Source organism: Rhinoderma darwinii, chromosome 11, assembly GCF_050947455.1.
Source record: "Rhinoderma darwinii isolate aRhiDar2 chromosome 11, aRhiDar2.hap1, whole genome shotgun sequence".
NCBI lineage: Eukaryota > Metazoa > Chordata > Amphibia > Anura > Rhinodermatidae > Rhinoderma > Rhinoderma darwinii.
In genome coordinates this window covers 32019498-32042176 of record NC_134697.1, presented here as the reverse complement: position 1 = coordinate 32042176, position 22679 = coordinate 32019498, and the positions used below count along the sequence as shown (strand labels likewise).

Below are 22679 nucleotides of genomic sequence, written 5' to 3'. Positions count from 1 at the left end.
ATTAGGTTTACACCTTGTTTTTTTAGCATGACATTAATGGGGATGTCCACTACTGGACGATCAGTGGGCATCTGACACCAGGACCCCGCACCGATCAGCTGCTCCGGTGGCCTCTGGGCACCGGACGTCCATGCCGGAATCAGATGGTTCCGGTCACAGATTAGCGGCCGAGCAGCAGTACTATTCAAGTGTATAGGAGCAGAGCTACAGTTCTGCAGCACGGCCGCTATGCAATCTACTGAGCCAACTGCTTTTGGCTCCGTAGATTGCATACTGTGCAATGACATCCGATTGCCGCAGTGCAGTTGATCGGTATGGTGTCCAGGTGACGGACCCCCACAGATCATATACTGATGACCTATCCGATGGTGGACAACCCCTTTAATAGTAGAAATATAAACGGCTAGAAAATATGACCTGATATATAGGATTGTGCCAACATATACATCTGGCTGAACATGCACACAATGATATATGCTTAACAAACTTACTAGGAGGTGCAGAGGGGGAACTCTGGGTAGTAAATGAGGGTCCTGATGGAGACAGTGATGAACCTTGGAATATAATACAATAATAGTGGAAGTTACATATTATTGTTTTAATGTGCTATGCCCAATGCAAGGCCTGAGGGGCGGTGCATGAAAGTTTTGCCCGGAGTGTTACTTTAAAAACAATAGCCAAAATGGTGAAAATTTATGAGTGAGCTGTAATGCTAGCTACATTGGTTATTACCCAGCTTTTCCAGTGATTAATATGACAATAACAATTGATAAAAGATTAGAGGTGGAAATGCTATTTAAGTCAAGACACATGGCAGAAAAATTTCAGGGAAAGTACCTGAGGTTAAGGACATTTCTGTAGACATTGCTGGGCTTTTATCTGCAAAAAAATCTAAGTGGTAATAAAGACTAACAACGTGTTACCATTACTATAGACCAGTGTTTCTCAATGTTTCTAAGCCATGAACCCCATACTCCAATAAATGGCAACAAACTTACCCCCAAGGCTATTATCATACATTGTTCTGCACCTATTAGAAGCACATCATGAGGACAAAAACCTAATCATTTACATCTATTTTCTCTGTAAGAAGTCCCCAGAGGACCTGTGCCATACTGTTATGGCACACTGATCACATGGGCACAGTTGCCGTGCCCACTCGATAAGTGTCCTGTAATAGAAATGCTATAACAACTCAGATCTCTTTCATTTAACCTCTTTGTTAGAGAGGTGGCAAATGACGCTTAACACTGATAACTGTAAAAGGGGAAGGGGAAATACATTAGGGATATTAGTTGACAATTACCTGAACTGTAGCAACCAGTGTCAGGTAGCTGGTGCAAAGGCAAATCAGATCATGGAATGCATCAAAAGGGGCACAGTTGAACATAGCGAGAACAAAGTTCTACCTCTAATCACAAGTTAGACCAAATATAGAATATTGTGTACAGTTTTGGGCTTTTATTTTTATTTAGATAGTAAAAAGCCATCTTAGTTATGATATAAAAACTATAAATATATATGAAAGGTCAATACAGAGATCTGTCATGATTTACTTATACGCAGGAATGTAACAAGGGGGCATCCTTTACATCTAGAGGAAAGAAGATTTCTACATAAGCATACTGTAGAACGGGATTCTTTACTGTAAGAGCAGTGATACTATGGAACGCTCTGCCAGAGGAAGTTATAATGGTGAATTCACTAAAATAGTTCAAAAGAGGCCTGGATGCCTTTCTTGAATGTAATAATATTACAAGTTCTATACACTAGATTATTGGAGATGGATGTTAATCCAGGGATTTATTCTGATTGCCATATTTGATGCCTTGAATTAATTTTAAAGACGAGAAAAATTTACTTCTTCCTCACTGGGGTTTTGCCTTCCTCGATATCAGCATTGCAAGAGAATATGTTAAACTGGATTGACTTGGGTCTTTTTCAACCATACAAACTATGTTACTATGTACAGTATGCCGCAATCAAAAGCTGACCGCAGCATACATGGGAAAACGCAAAGGGGGTACCGATCTATACCCATACTTCATCTGGATAGACATAGAAGGACCCCAGTACTGTCTGTCTATGATGCCTGTTATTGAGGCATACTTAGGTATGCCCTAAAAACTTCATGGGTATTTATTAGTCCCCAGGGTGATGTACTCATGTATGTAGTCAAGCACATTATTATGTAAACATATTAATAATTTAAAAAGCTCCATTATGGGATTAAAAAAGTGTAATGAAAATGAATAAAAAATTGTAAAGTACTACTAGTACCGCAAAAAACAAGACCTCATACAGCTGTGTCCCAATAAAAGCACAAAAGTTTTTTTCTTTTAATCCTAAAGGCCGATACTGTCCTGCTCTTCAAAAGGTTAAGGGAACGTTAATAGAACTATAAATATTCAATACTAATAGTGATTGATGGCATATTGCTAGATCATGGCATTAATATGTGACCAGTGTGGATTGAACCTCCGACCATGAGCCCTTTGGCTTCTACCAGACATAGTTCCATTGGTCGACCTTGCACCAATCAGATATTTATGGCATATCCTAGCAATATGTCATAGTCATTATTAATACAGAACCCCATTTAAAATGACAGCACACTTTTTTATATAGAGGTGAGTGGTCATACCTGATGTTGTAGATGTAACGTACTGCTGACCTGCAAGACAACAACATACAACATCGTAGCTATATTACTAAATATAATTACTAATTAGCAAAAAAAAAAAAAAAAAAAGAGCGAAAATTTGATTTAAAAGGCAAAAAAATATTTTTCTATGGAGACAATTGGTTTTACCTGATGTTAAATTAAAATTCTGAGGACCTACAAAAGAACCATATGATTAATCTGATGAAAGTTACTGAGTTTGGTAAAGGAAAAATGATTTATTGACGTAGCAGATGGGATTTATTATGCATATTCACTCTTGGTGACCACACAAACCTTTATTAGACAATTATATAATTAACAATTTCCTATTCCAATGTTTATTTTAGAATTGCTGCCTTTAGCAGCATGAGCCAAATGTCAACATACCAAAGAGGCAGATCATGGCTGCAATACGGCCCTTGAGAGAGGGGGCGCTGCACTGGTTAGTCCCAGTCCCTTTGCTACCTGGTAACCAGAACCTCTTTGCATTGGTATAAGAGGGTAAGAAACTGACCCAATGGTCGTGCACAGGGCATTGAAGGGGGAAAAAACACCTGTTCCTTTTAAGCTCGATGGCAAAACAAGGCACCATAATGAGGAGGACCTATTTTGATGTTTGCTGTGGGGTCTCTACTCTTCTACTGTATGGACGTCAGGAGCATTACATTAAGAAAAAGTATTATTTTGCAATACATTTTTGTAATTGCTCTAATACATGTAAAAAACAAACCACAGGGTTTGTTTGTAGTCTGTAACCATGGAGACACATAGGTCTGCTTAGGAGCTGTAGACACCAAAAGGTAGGACTTTTTTTTAATAAATACTTTCTACTAAATATATTAATGTTTTTTATTTTAGATGCTTTGGAGCAATAAATAAATCTGTTGCAAAAGTTTACATATTCTTCAATGTAGCAGGGCCACTATTGGAAATCAAATTTTGGAGGCTTTGTTGTCAGCCTATCATAAGATGCACAGGCTATTGTATGTCACTGCGTAGTGTTTGTCCCATCCATATACTGTAGAGTGCTATGGACGGATTTGCAGGGCTTTAACAAGAATTTGACATTTTCTGTAGTTCTGCATTTTACAATTAGACTGATAACAATAAATGACGATGATAATATTAATAATAATAATCTACAGGAAAATAATACAACACTATTTCCATTATGGAATTCCTACACTATAAACACAACACACAATTATTATTTATTCTGCTTTTAGATGGGTGATTGGTAATACAATTCCTTATTTTGTATAATGAATGTACTGGTCTGTAAAAGAATAATATGATTTATTGATTAAAGAAACACTCCGTCAAAATTTCCTCCTTCTTCCCCGTTTGAAAACATTATTAAGTGAAAGGTAGTGGGTGTATTGCCTTACCGGCCACTTTATTTTATGGTTTGCCACTCCGTACCGGGCCGGCAGCGGGTCACATGATCCCCTTTCTGACTCACTGAATCCTACAGTGTCTGCTGTGGGGACCAGAAGTCAGTCTCTCAATGCAAGTCTATGAGAGGCTTGATGTGAGTCTTATAGACTTTCATTGGAAGACTGACCTACGGTCCCTACGGAAGAAGCTGTAAGATTTGGGTGGTCCGAGTAGAAATCCCGTTACCCAATGTTGGCCGGGAACGGAGTGGGTAGGGGGAATACGCCAAAGTGAGTCTTTGAGTTCATCATTGTTATTATGTTCAAAGAAAAAGCCCCCCTATAAATTATACAAATGCCACAAATCACCAGGATGTTCACATAATCATATGTAATATGTATAGATAAGTTTGAAATAAGGTGTGCCCTAATATCCTTGTAATAGACAGATACATGGCCAATGGTAATTGGACACCCCTGAGAATTATTGGGTTTGACCTATTGATAGAAATTACATCAAGTTAGGTATACAGACATGTTATTCTGATGTAACAGTAGAATAAATTTGGGGGAGCTACAATGAATTAGAATATTCACTCATCCGCTTCACGGGATCCATCTCACTATAATTCCCTGATTGTTTAGGTCCAGGCTCATTGTGACAAAGCCTGAAGGAGGGCAGTAAAATCATTGGTATAGATCAGATAAATTTTTATACCTGGTGCCCTGGAAGAAACTGGATCTAGAAGTAAGAGGAGAAATAATCAGCACTTCTAGATAAACAATTTACTCAATGTTTTATACAAAAGAAAATCACTTTAAAAGGTCACTAACTTGTCAACAAATGTTGCATTAATCAATAGTACAAGCGATTATAAGAAACTTTGTAAAGGTTCTATTATATAAGCCGACACTGTCTGTGAAAATGAGCGCCAATCGACGATACAGCACTTTGTTTGGCACTTGTTTGCTCCATTCACAAGGAGCAATCGTCAGCAATGAATGATCGATACTACGATTGCTCGTCCCTGTGCATTTGCATCATGTCAGCAGCACATCTCCCATTAACACAGGGAGATGTGCTGTTGGCTAGCGACCATTTTTTGGTTTACAAAAAAAAAATAAGGAACATTTGCTCATTCATCAGTTGATCGCTGCCCTGTTTATACAGGTCAATGATCGGGAACAGCATTTGTACGAGCTGCCTGCAGCAGGAGCCCCCCTCCTTCTGTCCTGTCTGCAGCAGGACACAAAGATCATTAAAAGCTATGTACACCTTTGAAGGCATTTTTATGTATATACATATATATATATATATATATATATATATATATATATTGTTATATATATATATATATATTTTTTTTTTTTTTTATATATATATATATATATATATATATGTGTGTGTGTAAAAGATTCGTCATTGTATTTAGTGTAACTTTGTAATTAGATTAAATGTATTAAAAAAATAGTTTTACTTTTGGAGATACAGCTGTATCGCTTGTTTTACACTGAATCCGTCAGTCCCACGAACCTGACAAGTTCATTTTTGGCGGATCCTGCATGTCTCTGATCCGCGGCACTGACGAATTCAGTGGAAAAAAAATGTATACAGCTGTTCTGTATAGAGAATAACTGTATCTCCAAAAGAAAAACTACTTTTTAATAAAGCCCCATCCCGTGTCTAAGCAGGGCCTCCTCAGCAGTTCAAGAGACAAAAATGCAAGAGATCAACTGGAAATTGAAACTGTGTGCCCTGCGGAATTCTACAAGACTGTTTCCGGAACATGAAGATAATCCTTCAGATTGACAAACAGTGTGAGCAAGTTTATCGCCTGTTTACTTTTATAATTAATTTCTAGGTTTAGTGTTTCTTTAATGTTACAGCACAATGTAATAAGTCCGATAGACTAAGCTTAACTTTACAAATTCTACATGATTATTTTTTTATGTCATATATAAAATTACAGTTTGATTTGCATTACGCTATACCATTGATCATTGATGTGTATTTCAAGACATTTTCTCTATTTGATTTTGTTGTATAATTGATTCCAGTAGGTGAATGAGTGACCAAAACACTCCATAAATCTTATATGGCTGATAACTGCAAATATCTGTTCCCAATTACAACTTATTGACTTATAAGTCAAATACTGTACAGAGTAGGAGAGGGGAACATTTATGTGCAAAGTTTTGCATTTATGTAAGTTTTATTATTTGTGCCAAGAGGTGACTTAATAATAACAAGGGCCTTATGGCCCTCTTACACGGCCCCACATGGGCTGTGTAAACGAGCACCGATCAACAAGACAGCTCGTTGATCGGCGCTCGTTTGCTCCAATTACAAGGAGATATGTATAGGAACGAGTGCTTGTAATTACGATTGTTCATCCCCATACATTTTTATCATTTCGGCAGCACGTCTCCCTGTTTACACAGAGAGATGTGCTGCCGACAACAATAATATTTTAGGCTGTATAAACTATGCAATCAGCCAATGAACGAACCTTTTCTTGTTCATCGGTTGATCGTTGCCCTGTTTACACAGGGCAATGATCGGGAACGAGTGTTCAGTGAACGCTTGTTTGCCCGATAATTGACCTGTGTAATAGGCCCTTTAGAGGCAGCCCATATCACTGCTATGGAGCTCCTGCCCAGGATGTAGTAATCCCTTATGTGAATAGGTGTTGAGAACCTGTTCAGGGATCTTCTCTCCACAGGTCCTATAACATTAGTAAATATGGGAGTAGGGAATTAAACCAAAGGTTATGACGCAGTCAATTCTGTTTTATAGACATCGAAGAATTATTAAATTAATTCTTACTGACATGTTATCATGAATGTCAAATGAAAGTAAAAGGCATGAAACTGATCATGGTATCTTTAACCCAGACATGGGATGGGCAAAGTGCTTGGGGGAAGTGAGTTCTGCGCTTCTTCCTCATCCTCTATGAACCCTACAACAATTCTGTAGCCAGCCTTTCTGGCAAATACAGCTGTAGCAACCTTAAGCTTCACAATGAAAGTGTTATATACACAGTTGCAGATAACTTTAACTTGAATTTTCAATGGCTTTTACTGTATTAAGTGTCAATTTAAAATTTGCTGCAACTGTGTACTTAACGCGTTAAGTGTTAAGTTATAGTTTTCTACATCTATACAATACACGACTGAAAAGTGAGTAAATAAAAATGTACAATGTTACATTTATTTTACAGAACCCTTAAACCCATTATCATATTTTACCTTTGCAGGTAACTCCGGCATCTTCAGCATGGCCACAGTTGTGTTTGCCTAATCCTCGATGAGAACAATTCCACAGATATGTTTCATTTCCAACACAGTTCATATCATCTAAAAAAATAGGTCCTCTTCCTTGGCCAAAATAGGAATTTAGGTGAAAGGAGATAGGTTTTTCACAACCTATTTGGCGGCATACCACTTCTGCATCACTCATATCCCAAAGATCATCACAAACTGTTCCCCAATCTCCATTATAGTAGATCTCTACTCGACCAGCACACCGACTTCCATTTGCCAGTCTCAGGCCCAACACTTGTACTACACAAATAAGGAAAATATATTAATTACACCATTTCAGTTCACAAAAGTTTGAATACTCTTAAAGGGTACGTCCACCCCTGCAGCTAAATTTGTTTTATTGCTCCAATGCATCTAAACTAAAATGAAGCAACTTTGCATATAGTCTTGATTAGAAATATCCTACTATTTTGTGTGTACAGCTCCTATATAGACTTATGCATTTCCTTGGTTACAGACTACAAACAATCTCTGTGTAGTCTGATCCTGCAGCCATACTCACTACTATAGTATACAGGGATTGGTTGTAGTCTGTAACCATGGAGATACATAACTGTATGGGAGCGGTAGATGCAAAACAGTAAGATATGTTTAAGACTATTTGCAAAGTTGATTTTTTTATTATTATTTTAGATGCATTGGAACGATATAAAAATGATTGCACAGGTAGGCCTTCCCTTTAATCCTTGGTAAAGAACTGCATCCACCATGTCTTTCTTTCATATGATCGTTTATTAAAGGGCAGTGCTAATAGGAATCTGCCCCTCTGTATGAAAACTATCTATTATCGGACGGGGTTCCTTTCCAGGCACTAAGATCATTTTCCTAATTTAATTTGAGCTTTAGAAATATCCAACTATTACTACTCCAGTAGTACTAAGCAAATATTTCCAAAACTCAGAAAATCTAACACTGATGCTAATTGACTAAATGGAAAATATCTGCTCAACACTCTGTACATATACTAAATGTGACAGGGGAAATAAATGAAATAAAAATGAAGGAGGCTTACCGGAGCTGTTCTTTTTTATGCCTGCAAATAAATTGCAGATGAGAGAACATTATATGTAATCTTTTTTTATCTTCATATTAAATGGGTTATCCAATGAATCATTGTCATACCAAAAGTACAGAAATGCTGTTAATAGCTTTTTTTTTTAAATGTAATTTGCAGTGTTTCTAGCATAAAAAAAATACCATTCTCATTTTTTTATTTTTTTTTTATTTCCTGTGTCCCCCTTGATGCTGCTGCTAATCTGTGCTGTTGGGAGCAGGCTCTATGCAGCTGATAATATAGTCCCCTGCAGATAGGTAACACAAGATCCAGCGTAGTGAAGGTATCACCTATGTGACATCCACAGTATGAACTCCCTTAGAAAGCAATGAAAATACAGTATAATGAAATAAAACAATAAATACATGTTCAGGGTTCATATCTGCTGTCAGGATGCAGAGGTTTACTATCCTACCAAGCTGAGGAGTCTCCTTAGCAGTACTGCCATGCTACGGCAGAGACTCTGCTTCTTCCCTGACAAGCAGGGCAGAAAGCTATTGGCTGTTCTGTAGTGAACAGAGGATCACTATGCATAGACCTGGCTGTGGGGAGAATCACTGAGCATGCATGTTCACAAGCACTCAGCTCATTAGGTGGACGGGCACATTGCTGTACACTTTGAACACCAGGTGGCACCTTACTATGTGAGTAAATATAACTCTTAACTCGGTTGTGGTTTTTTTAACAGCATGTACATGGAAAACATTGTTTATTTTTTATGACCTATACAATGAATATGATTTTATTGAGGGACATCTACTTTAAGGTGGTACTGTCACGAAACAGAGGGTCATTAAATACAGGCATCTGTAAGATGTTGTCAATAGGAGGTTTCAGTGTCAAAAGTATGAGGAGAAGACCGCATTCACCACTGTGGGAGGGGCGAGCAGCACTCCCTGAACTCCGCTAACTATTGATATTGGATCTTATAGACGCCTGTATTTAAAGTGCCACAGTGGAAGCAGGAAAAGGGCTTTGCCATGTTGCATTCATATACAGTTAATTTAGCATCTGATAATCCAGAAAGTCTGATAATGTGGCACTTGTTTCATGCACAGAACCGAAATATGGAATTTCACCAGACCAGAAGACTGAGCACAGGGAATAAATTAGAAATTTTTCTAGAAAATTGTTACAGTAGCAGATGATGTGTCCACATTTTATTTTGGACTTCTTACTACAGTTTCTGTATAATTACATGTGAATTTTATATTCTTTTCTATGTCCATCCAATAATCCAGAATATTTCATAATCTGACACTTATCTGCTCCCACTGTGTTATATAGTAGCATAGTAGACTGTAAGAGTTTGTAGTTTTTATTGCAGAAATTTCCGCAACTGTCCCATACAGCTGAATGGGGTTTGCAGAACCATGCCCATGCTGAAGAAACAACCCCATTTAGATGTATGGAATGGCTGCATTCACATAGGGCGGAATACGCTGCGTAAAAGCACACAGTGTATCCGCCCTGTGGTGTTTTTTCGACCGGAAAGTCGGCTGCGGAAACTGCAGCACTTAGCCGGCCTGCCAGGAGATCGCTGCAGCCTGTGATTGTCTGCAGCGGCGGTCACATGGGATGAGGCATCCCAAGAGCCTTTTTTTTTTCTGAGTGGCCTTTATTTCGCGGGGAATTGCTGCCAATGCGCCGCAAGAAAACGCAACAGCTTCTATTTGTTGCGGGTATTACCTCCCCATTGAATTTAATGGGGAAAATCCGCAACAAATAATCACCGTTTACGCAAATACAATTGACATGCTGAAGAATAAAATTCCGAGTTCTTCTGCGTTGCAGATTCTGTTGCGGCTTTGCCTAAAATGGGAATTAAATTGATGCGGACTAGCCGTTGCGTATTGAGGGGAAGAGGGCTTCCCTTCTCTCTCTCAGTGCAGGATAGAGAGAAGGGACAGCCCTTTCCCTAGTAAAAGTAAAAGAAATTCATACTTACCCGACCATTGTCTTGGTGACGCGTCCCTCTTTCGACATCCAGCCCGACCTCCCTGGATGACGAGGTAGTCCTTGTGACCGCTGCAGCCTGTGATTGGCTGCAGCCGTCACTTGGACTGAAACGTCATCCTGGGAGGCCGGACTGGAGACAGAAGCAGGGAGTTATCGGTAAGTATGAACTTCTATTTTTTTTACAGGTTGATCTATATTGTGATCGGAAGTCACTGTCCAGGGTGCAGAAACAGTTACTGCCGATCGTTTAACTCTTTCAGCACCCTAGACAGTGACTATTTACTGACGTCGCCCAGCAACGCTCCCGTAATTACGGGTGCACACACGTAGTCACCTGTAATTACGGGAGCCCCATTGACTTCTATGGGCCTGCCCGTGCCGTAATAATGGCCCATGATTACGGGCCTTTTTACGTTAGTGTGCATGGGGCCTCAGTCTGGCTGTAGACCTAGAAATACATAGGTCCAGCCAGAATGAAGAAATGTCATGTTAGTAAAACCAATACGCTCCGCAGCACACATAACATGTACATGACATCTGCGGACTTCATTGCGGAATTTTGACTCTGCATTGAAGTCAATGGAGAAATTCCGAAATGAGTCCGCAACAAGTCCGCTACACGTCCGCAACAGTCAGTGTAGGCTGCGGACACTAAATTCCGCACCGCAGCCTATGCTCCGCAGCGTAATTGTCCGTAACGTGTAAACTAACCCAACTAAAAAGCTGTGGAAAGCTATGGAGAAACGTGTACGCTACGGATTTCCGCTGCGGACCAGTCATGCCCTAATAGTTTGCAATACCGAAGTTGCAATAGTTTTGATAACTTTTAAATATGTTAAGTCACTTCTGCAACAAATAATATAAAAACATTTACATGCATATAAGGGACGTACCTTCATGTCTGCCATCTTGATTCGGTCCTGAGTCTAAAATAAATAAATCCGAAATTAAATATGGTCAATACAGTGACAGTAAATTACACCATTGTTTTTCAGGGGTTTTTTTACCGTTTATTGTGCGGCAAAAAAAGTTCACTTTATTTTACAGGTCGGTACTAATATGGTAAAACCGAAAAAAAAGCTGTTTTATTTTACGTTTTAGTGCTTTATGACAATAAAAACATGTTTTATAGCAAAAAAGTAATTATTTTTTTGCCGCATTCCGAGAGCAATAGTTTTGTTTTCTCCATCAAAGTAGCTAAGAGGGCACATTCAGACGTGGCAGAATTGCTGTTCAATTCCGCTGCAGCAGCCGTTTTTTAAATTTGTTTCTATACATTTTTCAGTAACTTAGTTCAGACGTTGCATAAAATAACAAAACGGAATTTAGGCTGCGGTGCAGAATTTCCCCTCCGCAGCATGCTCATTACATTGCGGAGAAGAAGCGGAATTTCACTGCGGATTTCAGCTTTTGCAATGCAAAGGCTGAAATCTGCGGCAAGTCCGCTGTGATATCTGCAACGTCTGAATTAACTGTCAAATATGAAAACGTTGCTGCAAATTCGCAACGAATTAAGGAAGCGGATGGCTGCGGAGAGTCATCCGCATTTGTGGACTGTGCTCCCATTATAAAGGTATTGGAGCACAGTCTGTAAAATAAAAAAATAGGATATGTCCTATTTTTTACGGAAGGTTTCTACGGCACGGACAATATACATAAATATATGGGAAGGTGTCTGTTGGCCATAGAAATGAATGGACGAAATATATTGTCATATGCATGGGGCCTTAGGCACACAGCCGTAGCCGTAATCACAGTCCATGATTACAGGCACGGACGGCCGCAGACAGTTACCCGCATTTGTGGGCTGTGCTCCCATTATAAAGTATAGGAGCACGGTCTGTAACATAAAAAAAATAGAACATATCCTATTTTTTCTGCTGATGCTTTCTATGGCCCGGACACATTGCCGTAAATATACGGAAAGGTGTCCGTGAGCAATAGAAATGAATGGATCCACAGTTACGAATCCGTAATTGCAGATCTAAATGACAGTTGTGTGCATGGGGCCTCAAACATTCTAGAAAACTACCAGAGAGATTTGCACAGCTGCTGCTGTTGTATTTCGCTCGCAGAGCATAGTATGGTGACAAGTCCACTTTAAACATTATTCACATAAATCTGGAAAACCGCGTTAATGCTCCCTTCAACTTTGCCGAAATGTATATATCAACCACTGCCTTCCTTGTGAACGTACAGTGAGCTTGTGCTAATACACAGAAGCCTACCTGAACAATAAGAGCTGCAGCATAAAGTTTGTTCAGAGCCTTAACAAGCAGAGCCCATATGTTCTCTGTTTATTAGGACACAATTAGGTTGTTCACACGTTGCGGTCATAAATGCAGCTTGCCTAAAGAATAAGAGCTGCAGCATAAAGTTTGTTGGATACTGAGAGAAGAAACTTGAATCTCTGACAGACAGTATATGGATTTTAAAATCCCTCACATTCTAAATAAACTATGTAACTAAGTAGGAGTTGCTGATCAAAGTTATGACATATATTCTCTATTTAGTTATAACACACACTGGGACACATTTAGAAAATATGTTGTAAAAAAAAATAGTACAAATAGACATTATATTGTCAGAAATATATTGCCACACAACTACCATAAATCAATAATTGCAGTATAAGGGCAGATTCACACGAACGTTGCGTTTTTGCGCGCGCAAACAACACAGCGTTTTGCGAGCGCAAAAACCATTTGACAGCTGCGTGTGTCATGCGTGTCTGATGCGCGGATGCGTGATTTTCGCGCAGCCGGCATCATAGAGATGTGGCTTGTCACTGTCCAAGGTGCTGAAAGAGCTAAATCTTTCAGCACGCTCGACAGTGAATGCCGAACACAACAGCGAAAAACCTGTAAAAAAAAAAGATAAAGTTCCTACTTACCGAGAACTTCCCGGCTGTTGCCTTGGTGACGCGTCCTTGGTGACGCGTCCTTGGTGACGCGCCTCTCTTGACATCGGGCCCCACCTCCCTGGATGACGCGGCAGTCCAAGTGACCGCTGCAGCCTGTGATTGGCTGCAGCCTGTGCTTGGCCTGTGATTGGCTGGAGCTGTCACTTGAACTGAAGTGTCATCCCGGGAGGTCGGACTGCAGGAAGGAGACAGGAGTAATCGGTAAGTTAGAACTTCGGGTTTTTTTACAGGTTCATGTATTTTGGAACGCAAGTCACTGTCCATGGTGCTGAAACAGTTTAACTCTTTCAGCACCATGCACAGTGAATGTCTCCCGACGTCGCGGACCGGAAATTTTTTTGCCGGGTTCGGCCAAAACGAGTTTGGCCGAACCCGGTGAAGTTAGCTTCGGTTGTCGGGGTTCGCTCCTCGCAAAGACACTCAGTTTGGATGCTTGGAAACAGAAAAGCACGTGGTGCTTTTCTGTTTCCATTCATCCTTTTGACAGCTCGTGCGCTGTTTCAGTCGGTTCGCACGGAAGTGCTTCCGTGCGACCTGCCTGGTTTTCACGCACCCATTGACTTCAATGGGTGCGTGATGCGTGAAATACGCAGAGTTATTGAACCTGTCGCGTATTTTGCGCAGCGAACAAACGCTGCGCAAAATACACGGACTGTGTGTACTGCCCCATAGACTTCTATAGGGCATTGCGTGCCGCGCGAAAATCACGCGGCCTGCACGCTGCCAAATCACGCTCGTGTGAATCCCCCCTAATACATAGAGAAGTTTAATAAAGGCAGAAAGCAATCAAATAAATGTTCTATTATATATGAGAGGTATGTGAACACGTCCTTTATATATAACTGACAGCAAAAATACATCTAGTAAAATTATTTCACACATAAAAAAAAGCCACAAAATAAATGAAATGTGAAATAATTATCACTTAAAGTCAATAGAAATAGAATGAGAAGGTGGTAAGTGCACATGTCACATATGATCCTACTCTTACCTGTGGTAGAAGGAGATGGCAATGCAAGCAGCACCAGTGAGAGCAATAGAACTATAATGGCCATGCCGAATGTTGAAGTTATGAAGACATCAGAGCCGGCCACTTATATATAAGGATGCTGATTCCTGGCACCTTCAGCTAAACCTTTTGAAGAAGCCGGAAACTGGCACATAGCAGATATGGAGATAAAGCTCGGTGTTGGACTAATGCATGTTACAGATGCTAAGAAAATAAACACAAGGGCAGATATTAGGCTTCAGGTGACATAACACTATTGTGCTACTATCAAAGGATTTGTCAGACTTACAAACCTATACCTTTAAATCGGTGACGCTAAAGAAAATTTGCCTGAGGGTCATTGGTAATTTGTCTAATATTTTTATCTTACCATATTTTTTCTAGTTGTTTTTGATTAGACTGTGATCTCCATTGAAACAACTGAAAAAACAATAATTAGGAGTTTTGCATTTCTGTCACTTTATGTGCATGTAGGTTCTCATAGAGCTGTGCCTACCTCGTTGTAGAACTGCCTTGCCGGTTTGTACATAGGTAGAGAAGACATAGTGGTGTGGGTATAGGAGCAACATACACAACATGGACACATATAGAGGGATGAGAAGGTTTTTCATGTGCATTACCAAATGCCAAACCACACTAGGCTACAAAAATTTTTAACACCCTTTCCGACCTACCCAGACATTCACTATACAATCCTCTTTCTATCCCCTTTATTTTGCCTCACTATATTAACTATATGGAAAAACTTATTAAGACACCTACAGGAGAATTTATGACATCCCATTCTAAATGCATAGGCATTAAAATGAAGTTGGTCCCCTGTCTTTGCAGCTTAAAACAGTGTCCACTCTTTTGGGAAAGCTTTGTATGAGATTTTGGATTGTGTCGGTGGGAATTTTTGCCCATGCATCCGGAAGCGCATTTGTGAGGTCAGACACTGGTGTTGAATGAGCGGGCCGGGCTCACAATCTCCGTTCTAGTTCATCCCAAAGGTGTTGAATGGGGTTGAGGTCAGGACTTTGTGCAGGCCAGTCAAATTCTTCTACACCAAACTCACCCAACCATGTCTTTATGGACCTTGCTTTGTGCACTGGATCGCAGTCATGCTGGAACAGAAAAGGGCTGAACCCCGAACGGTTTCCACAAAGTTGGAAGCATAAAATTGTCCAAAATGTCTTGGTATGATGAAGAATTAAGATTTCTCTTCACTTGAGCTCAGGTACATAGACTAACCCCTGAAAAACATCCCCATAGCATTATCCCTCCTCCACCAAACTTTACAGTTGGTACAATGCAGTCAGGCAGGTAACATTCTCAATCGCAATCGCCAAACCCAGACTCATCCATCAGACCATAAGATAGAGAAGGTCATTCATCACTCCACAGAACACATTTCCACTGCTCCAGACTCCAGTGGCGGCGGATTTACAACTCTCCATCCGACGCTTGGCATTGTGCTTGGTGTAAGGCTTGCATGGAAACCCATGGCATGAAGCTCCCGACGCACAGCTTTTGTGCTGATATTAATGCCAGAGGTTTAGAACTCCGCAGTTATTGATTCAGCAGAGCGTTGGTAACTTTTATGCACTGTGTGCCACAGAATTCGGCGACCCCGCTCTGTAACTTTACGTGATCTGCCACTTCGTGTCGGAGTTGCTGTAATTCCTAAACACTTCCACTTTGCAATAATACAACTCCCAGTAGATTGTGGAATATCTAGAAAGGGAATACATTTCACAAACTGACTTGTTGCAACGGTGGCATCTAACTACAGCACCATGCTCAACTTCGGTTAGCTCCATAGAATGAACCCTTCTTTTAGAATATTTGAAAAGGCGACTGCATGGCTAGAAACTTGATTTTATACACCTGTGGCAATGGGACTGAATGAAATTGCCTGAATTCAATGACTAAGCTTTGTGTCCCAATACTTTTGTCCATATAATGTGTGTGTTTGACAGTTACCTGACAATCTTTTCTCATTAGTGCTCATGTTACTACTACTTTATCGCTATTCATCTTTGCAGAAATGTAAATTGTTCCCCAACCACTGCCTTCCTTCTGAACATATGGTGAGCTTGTGATAATACACAGCAGCCTACCTGAACAATAAGAGCTGCAGCATAACGTTTGTGGGATACTCAGAGAAGTAGTTTGAGTCTCTGATGGACAGTATATATTTTAGGCTCTGTCACATTTCTAATAGACAATGTAATTGTTGGAGTTGCTAATACAAGCTATGACCTACTGAAGAAATTAAAATGCAGGTAAGAAGTAACCTTATTACCCAAACGCCAATCACAGGGACTGGGTTTGCAGGGGGCAATAACCACTGAACAAATTCCATAGTGTAAAATATCCTTATGTGTTAAACTATAAGCTCATCACATAAAATTGCATTAGAACAACAGCTGTATTCTGATTGGATGTGATGGGTTACGCCATTGGTTTTATTTGCACTTGTTTTTGTAATGCTCCTCTATTGTGTTAATAAGTTTATATTACCGAACATTTATCTTCTTTTATCCTAATTGACAGTAACCTTAAGAAATGGCTGTAACCAGAGTCACCGTGTCATTGGATAAGGATGAGCAGAACTTCCATAAACATATATTAAATCATCCTATAATAAACATGATTATAACACATAAAACCTTATATATCATGGCAATAGTACAAGTTTTCCTGAAATGTAAATACCAGCAGCTGATTGGTTGGTCCATTCCCCATTATTATGGGGGGGGGGGTGAGAACCTGTGCAGGACACCCCACTTTAGAAGAACCGCAATGGACAAACTCCACATGGAATGATAAATTCACATATCTTAGGGAACAGGACATAAAATTGTGAAGCAATATAGAAATACATGCATATCCAAAAGATTAAGGCAACTGGTAAAATACCAAACACAGATAAAATTAATAATGACAAAAAAATTGAAAGGAAACAAAAATTGATAATGAATAAAGAACCTCACAAATATTGGTATCAGACTTCATGTATGGTTCCATGTGGGTAGAAGCACCCCACGCGTATTATCGGCTTCATCGAGGGTCTCAAGCCTTGAGAAAGGCTCTACTGTAGGTTGAGCTGAAACGTTGCATTTTCACGTTTGGTGAATGAACAGGCGAAGATTTATTTTGAAGTGTTTAGACTATGAGCTGTTTCCCTTTTTGAAGCACTAATGGTTATTATGATTCACAACCAAAACAGACCAAAAATGAATTCAGAAATGCTCAGTGAAACAAGAGAACTGATGATCATCAAAAATTTTGGTTTACTACATATGTTCACAGGTCATTATAAGTGGGAGCTCGTTTTGAAATTGCCTAGGGCATTTGAAGAGTTAAATCCATCCCTATTCACAGCAATTGAAAAGTTTGAATAATATTATCTAGAAAAAAAAGTTTTCTACTGTGTCTTATAAACTGGAGCACACACGGATTGAGTGACTTGTCCAGGAGTAAAGATTCTTTATGATCAAGAAAAAGTATTTTCCATAGGTGTAACTACCAGGGTAGCAGGCGGAAAGGAGGCCCAGCTCCACTCAGATGTGAGATGTAGTTAGTGTTCACTGGGGATGATGGAAGGGGAGAATGGAAACCATCATGCAGATAAATGGGAGACCATGGAAAGGAGGAAAAGACAGTGGAGACCAAAATAAACATAAACTTTTCAGGGGGAAGTTAACAACCTTTCTTTGCCAGTTTTCTGGCATAGAAAATTAGCAAAAGGCGCAATTTGCTTTTGGGAAATGGGGCGTGGCCTACCAAAGGGGGCGTTGTCATCACGGCTCATCAAATGTATTATATTTCACGCCATTATAAGTTATGGCTGACATCTACACCAGTTCCTAGCTGGCGTAGATTTAACTCTGTGCAACCTCTACCTTGCCCCCTACTGATCAGATTGCCCCTCCCTTCCTCATCAGACAATTAAAAAATATATATATGTATACATCACCTTTTCTCGTCTCCCCTTCGTGTCCCTACATGCTCCCTCAGCATGTTGCAGCGTCAGGACGTTATATGTGACGCAGGAGTCAGGACATTGTATGAGCTGCAACATGCTGAGGGAATCCAAGGAGGGAAGCTAGAAGGAGAAGGTGAATTTTTTTTTAAATTTTATGTCCAAAGGTGGGGTGGATGGCGCACGGGCGCGGTTGTGTAGCCACAATTGTGGAACACGGCCACCGGAAAGATCCAACAGTTTTTTGTTTTTTTTTAAATCTGTCGCATTTTACTCCATTGGAGCAGAAAGCTAAGACTGCCGTATAAAACACCAATCTTAGTAAATCTGCCCCTTCATGCCTTAAACTCACCTGCAGCTAAAGGTGGTCGCGGTGAAGTGGGGCTCATTTCAAAATTTGCAGTGGAGCTCTATGGCTACTTGTTACACTCCTGGTATTAACAGTCTTTCATAGTACATTAGCCTATGAACTGGCTTCTGAATGTGAAGAATGACAGGAGCATAGCTATAAGGGTGCAGAGGTAAGAGTTGCACTCGGGCACTGGTGTAAAAGGCCCCCCTGCCACATTAAAGGACACCAGTATTATAAATGGCCTATTGTAGGTGGGGGCCCTGTTACACAGCTTGCTCTGGGGCCCAGGATCTTCAAGTTACATCTCTGACATTTGTCCTTCTTATGGAGCTCTACGTATTGATGCCCACAAGTTCTATACTTTAAGGGACATTTAAAACTTTAGAAATAACCAAGTTTGAGTGCACACGGGTGTCTTGTAAAAGAATATAAACTGTTCCATCAGGTGACCTTCTCATGACAGCCATGACAGGAAGGGTCCCTCCCCATGTTGATATTAATTCACTTGCCCTTTCCTATGTTTAAGGCTTTTATCTAGAACCTGAAAATCTTCTTTGATCATTGTAATTTTTGCAAACAAAAATATATTCTTCAATTTCCTGGAATAATGACTCATTTTACAGGTTAAGCACAGCACATCTAATTGTAATAAATCTTTTTTTTTCACATTTATCTTTTTATTAACATACAAAAAATCTTGAAGACTTGTTTATTAGTTAAGAACAACAATGTGACCATATTACAAACAAAACAAAAAAATTAAAATCCCAAATTGGCCTTAATCACTTTCTTCTCTACCTCTTCCTCAGATATTACAATTGGAACACCATTCTCAGAGATGAATCATTGGCAAAATGAACCTAAAGGATTCATCATACTTCAATCTGGTATCAAATCTTAAAGCGATTTTTCAGGACTTTGATATTGAAGGCCTGACCTTAGGATACGTAATCAACATCAGATCGGCAGAGGTCCATCTCCTGGCCCTTTATTGATCAGCTGAATGAAGGGGTCGCGGTGCTCCAGTGAGTGATGCGGCCTCTTCCTTGCTTACCGGGCACAGCTCTGTACCTGTGGTAGTGGCTGTGCATGGTACTGCGGGTCAGTTCCATTCATTGAAAATGCTGCGGAGAGCTGCAGTACTAGGCACAGCCACTACCAAATATACGGAGCTGTCCATGGTAACCAAGGAAGAGGGCACAGCATCCCTTCAATCAGCTTGTCAGTGAAGGTGTCGGGAGTCAGACCCCACCGATCTAATATTGATGACCTACCCTAGGGATAAGTAATCAATATTAAAATCACAGAAAACCCCTTTATGTGTGGAGAACAAAATAGATACATTAATCATATTTACCCTGTCTATTGCTTTTCCTATATTTCCCAGCAGATAATATATGTTGTAATAACCTTTGTTCTCTAGATGATACATTATCACATCTATCTCTTAATAGAGGAACTGAGGGCAACACGACAAATCTAGTGCTCAACACCTTTGACAATAAATCTACCACATCCTGCCATAACTTCTTTACTGTCATGCACCCCCACCACAAGTGTTTAAGAGTACCCCTTTATCAACACCTCCTAAAATACATTCTCCACTTTTCTATATAACTACTGGACTTGCCTGATCTCGTCTACCTTTGATCAAACTCTTAAATAACCTTTATGCCTCCAGCCCTTCAGGCTTTCACTATCAAGCCCGGTTCAAACATTTGACTATCAATTATGGTTAACGCCTCTGAAGTACCTTTTCAGGTGGTCTACCAGTATTATCCCTTGGAGATTATGGCCTCTCTGGTCAGCTTTAGGCCAATACAGATATACTGGTTTATGGGTTTTATAGATTGTGTGAACTTCTAGATTCCGAGCTTGGCAAACCATGGGAGACTGACCAAGATCTTGGGGCAAGTAGCGGACGTTATGGGAGAAACAAAGTTCTCTTAGGGAGAGTATCAACAAAAGAAGTACTATTTGAAAGAATGTGGTATATACTCTGCACAAATGTAGTAGATTGTATTATTGAGGAGGAGAAGGTGGCAGGGGAACAACTCCCTTAGAGGCCCCTTTTCTAACATAATTATGAGGGACAACATAATTTACAGAATATGCTTGGAAAACAAAAAACTGTATGTTTCTTGTCATCCGTATCTCCAAAGCAATGATGAGAGTACAGGGAGTAATAATAGGCATACTTGTAGTGATGCTCTTTCCAATAAATACTCATATATATATATTTCATATAGCGAAGGTGAAGTAATTTAAGTGTCACACAGGATAGTAGGAAGGTATGTGGTCCTCACAGGGACAAAATAATTTTGATGTTGAAAATGTCAGTACAAAATTACATTAAGTTGACTAGGTAACTAGTCAAGGAGGGTGATGCAGGAGTGAAAGGGGTTAAGGAAGAGGAAGAATAAAACGTTAATGGTAACATGTTAGTATTTTTGGAGACACTGAACAAGCAGCATGCCATTATGCAGTTGGGGTTTATTGTTCCAAACCTGCCTACGTCAAAACAAAACATTTCAGGAATAGTTAGTAAAGTACAACTTACCGAGATGGCATAGGGGGAAAGGGGCATTGCGCACATTAAGCACAGGATAGTACAATGCGCATGCACCCCATGCCACAGGACTCTTTCCCCAGTCTCCACTTGGTAGGTTGTATATCATGTTGACATGTAAGTAAAATCAAAAAGTTACCAGTACTTTATATTGCAAACACAAATAAAAGTGAAGCATTTAGGTTTTTCGCCTCTGCATGTAAACAATGAATACAGATATTTTTTTTCCCCTTCACTTATAATCCTCATATATTGAGGCTTTGTTCACATCTCATTTTTGCTTTTCGTTGGCGGTATACGTCACCCATAGGCCCCATTGATAAAAGAAAAATGTACTCCGTGCAGTATACGGTTTTTTACTGTCTGCCTCTGTATAGGAAATTTTAGAAGACTACGCTTTCCTATACATTTAAAAAAAAGGTATTCCGATGCTTACCTGCCCGGCAGAAGTCTGAAGGATTGATCTAAAGCATTGGTCTATTTCTTTCCATTTGTTACAAAACTACAACTTCCAGTATAAATGAAAGCCAAAGACAGGCATGCTGGGAGTTGTAGTTTCACTGAGGTTGGAGACCTCTGACCTAAAACATAGTAGACCAAACCCGATTCCCCAAGTTTTCTTTTATGCCTCCTCCTTCCCTCTTTATTTATCACAAGGTAAAAAGGGGTCGGCACAAGAAGGCATGGCAGTGGAACTCCAGAAATTCTATACCCCTACATTGGTAGTCCATGGATCATTTTTCACTAACATTTAGCCGTAGAAATCTAAGTTCTTAATGTATGGGTATTTAAAAATACATGTGCAATTTACTGAATATTTTGAAGACTGCATGTACTAATGTTATCCCCATATTAAGTGTCGCTGATGCATCATTACCCAATTTAATAAACAAATAAAGCAACGAAACCTATTTCTTGGAGAATGTGGGAATGGCCACAGCTTTATTTAACACAACCAAACATTTTTGTATCACATGGCCCTGAAGTAACCACTTATTTTATTCACATCTCCTGTGATGCCGCCCACTGTGAAGCCGCGCGCATGTAGGTTCTTCTCCGGATTTTACTCTTCAGAGCCTATCTCCGCCTGCTGTGACATCTGAAAAAACAAAGAAAAACCACAGAAACACGCCTACGCAAAGAAAAAAGGGGCAGGAAGCTAACGAGCCATAAGAGACATGGCAAAGAAATTAAAAGACAGAGAAACACCATAACTACACACCCAAATTTTACCTAAAGAGGGAGGGCGGGAGGGACGTTTGCAGCTCCAGCAGGTAAGATGGTGAACTGCCCTTGACCTCAACTATTTATCTGCTCCTATCCCCTCCTCTATCCCCTTGTCCCACCAATCCCTGCTCCTGTTTTTTCCCGCACTTTCCCCCCCTTCTTTCCCCCTATCACATACAGTCCCAGGCACTTTCTCTATTTGATTTAGTGCCTCAAGACTTGCCATTCTTTGATGGTGCTTCTATAGTATT

At 40.0% G+C, this 22679-nt stretch overlaps 2 protein-coding genes across 3 annotated transcripts in view; one reads left to right on the top strand and one right to left on the bottom strand.

Moving 5' to 3' along the window:
- LOC142662825 (scavenger receptor cysteine-rich domain-containing protein DMBT1-like) overlaps positions 1 to 14965 on the bottom strand; it is a 35625-nt gene extending 20660 nt beyond the window's left edge. The window contains exons 1-9 of the mRNA XM_075841025.1: positions 14293 to 14965; positions 11272 to 11304; positions 8378 to 8398; positions 7291 to 7605; positions 4760 to 4783; positions 2813 to 2839; positions 2645 to 2674; positions 838 to 879; positions 492 to 554 (exon numbers count right to left, since the gene is read on the bottom strand). Coding sequence (XP_075697140.1) covers positions 492 to 554; positions 838 to 879; positions 2645 to 2674; positions 2813 to 2839; positions 4760 to 4783; positions 7291 to 7605; positions 8378 to 8398; positions 11272 to 11304; positions 14293 to 14356 — 619 coding nt within the window. The 5' untranslated portion in view covers positions 14357 to 14965. The remainder of the gene's footprint in view (positions 1 to 491; positions 555 to 837; positions 880 to 2644; positions 2675 to 2812; positions 2840 to 4759; positions 4784 to 7290; positions 7606 to 8377; positions 8399 to 11271; positions 11305 to 14292) is intronic.
- Positions 1 to 22679, top strand: part of RBP4 (retinol binding protein 4) — a 349798-nt gene that overhangs the window by 141276 nt on the left and 185843 nt on the right. The window lies entirely within an intron of this gene.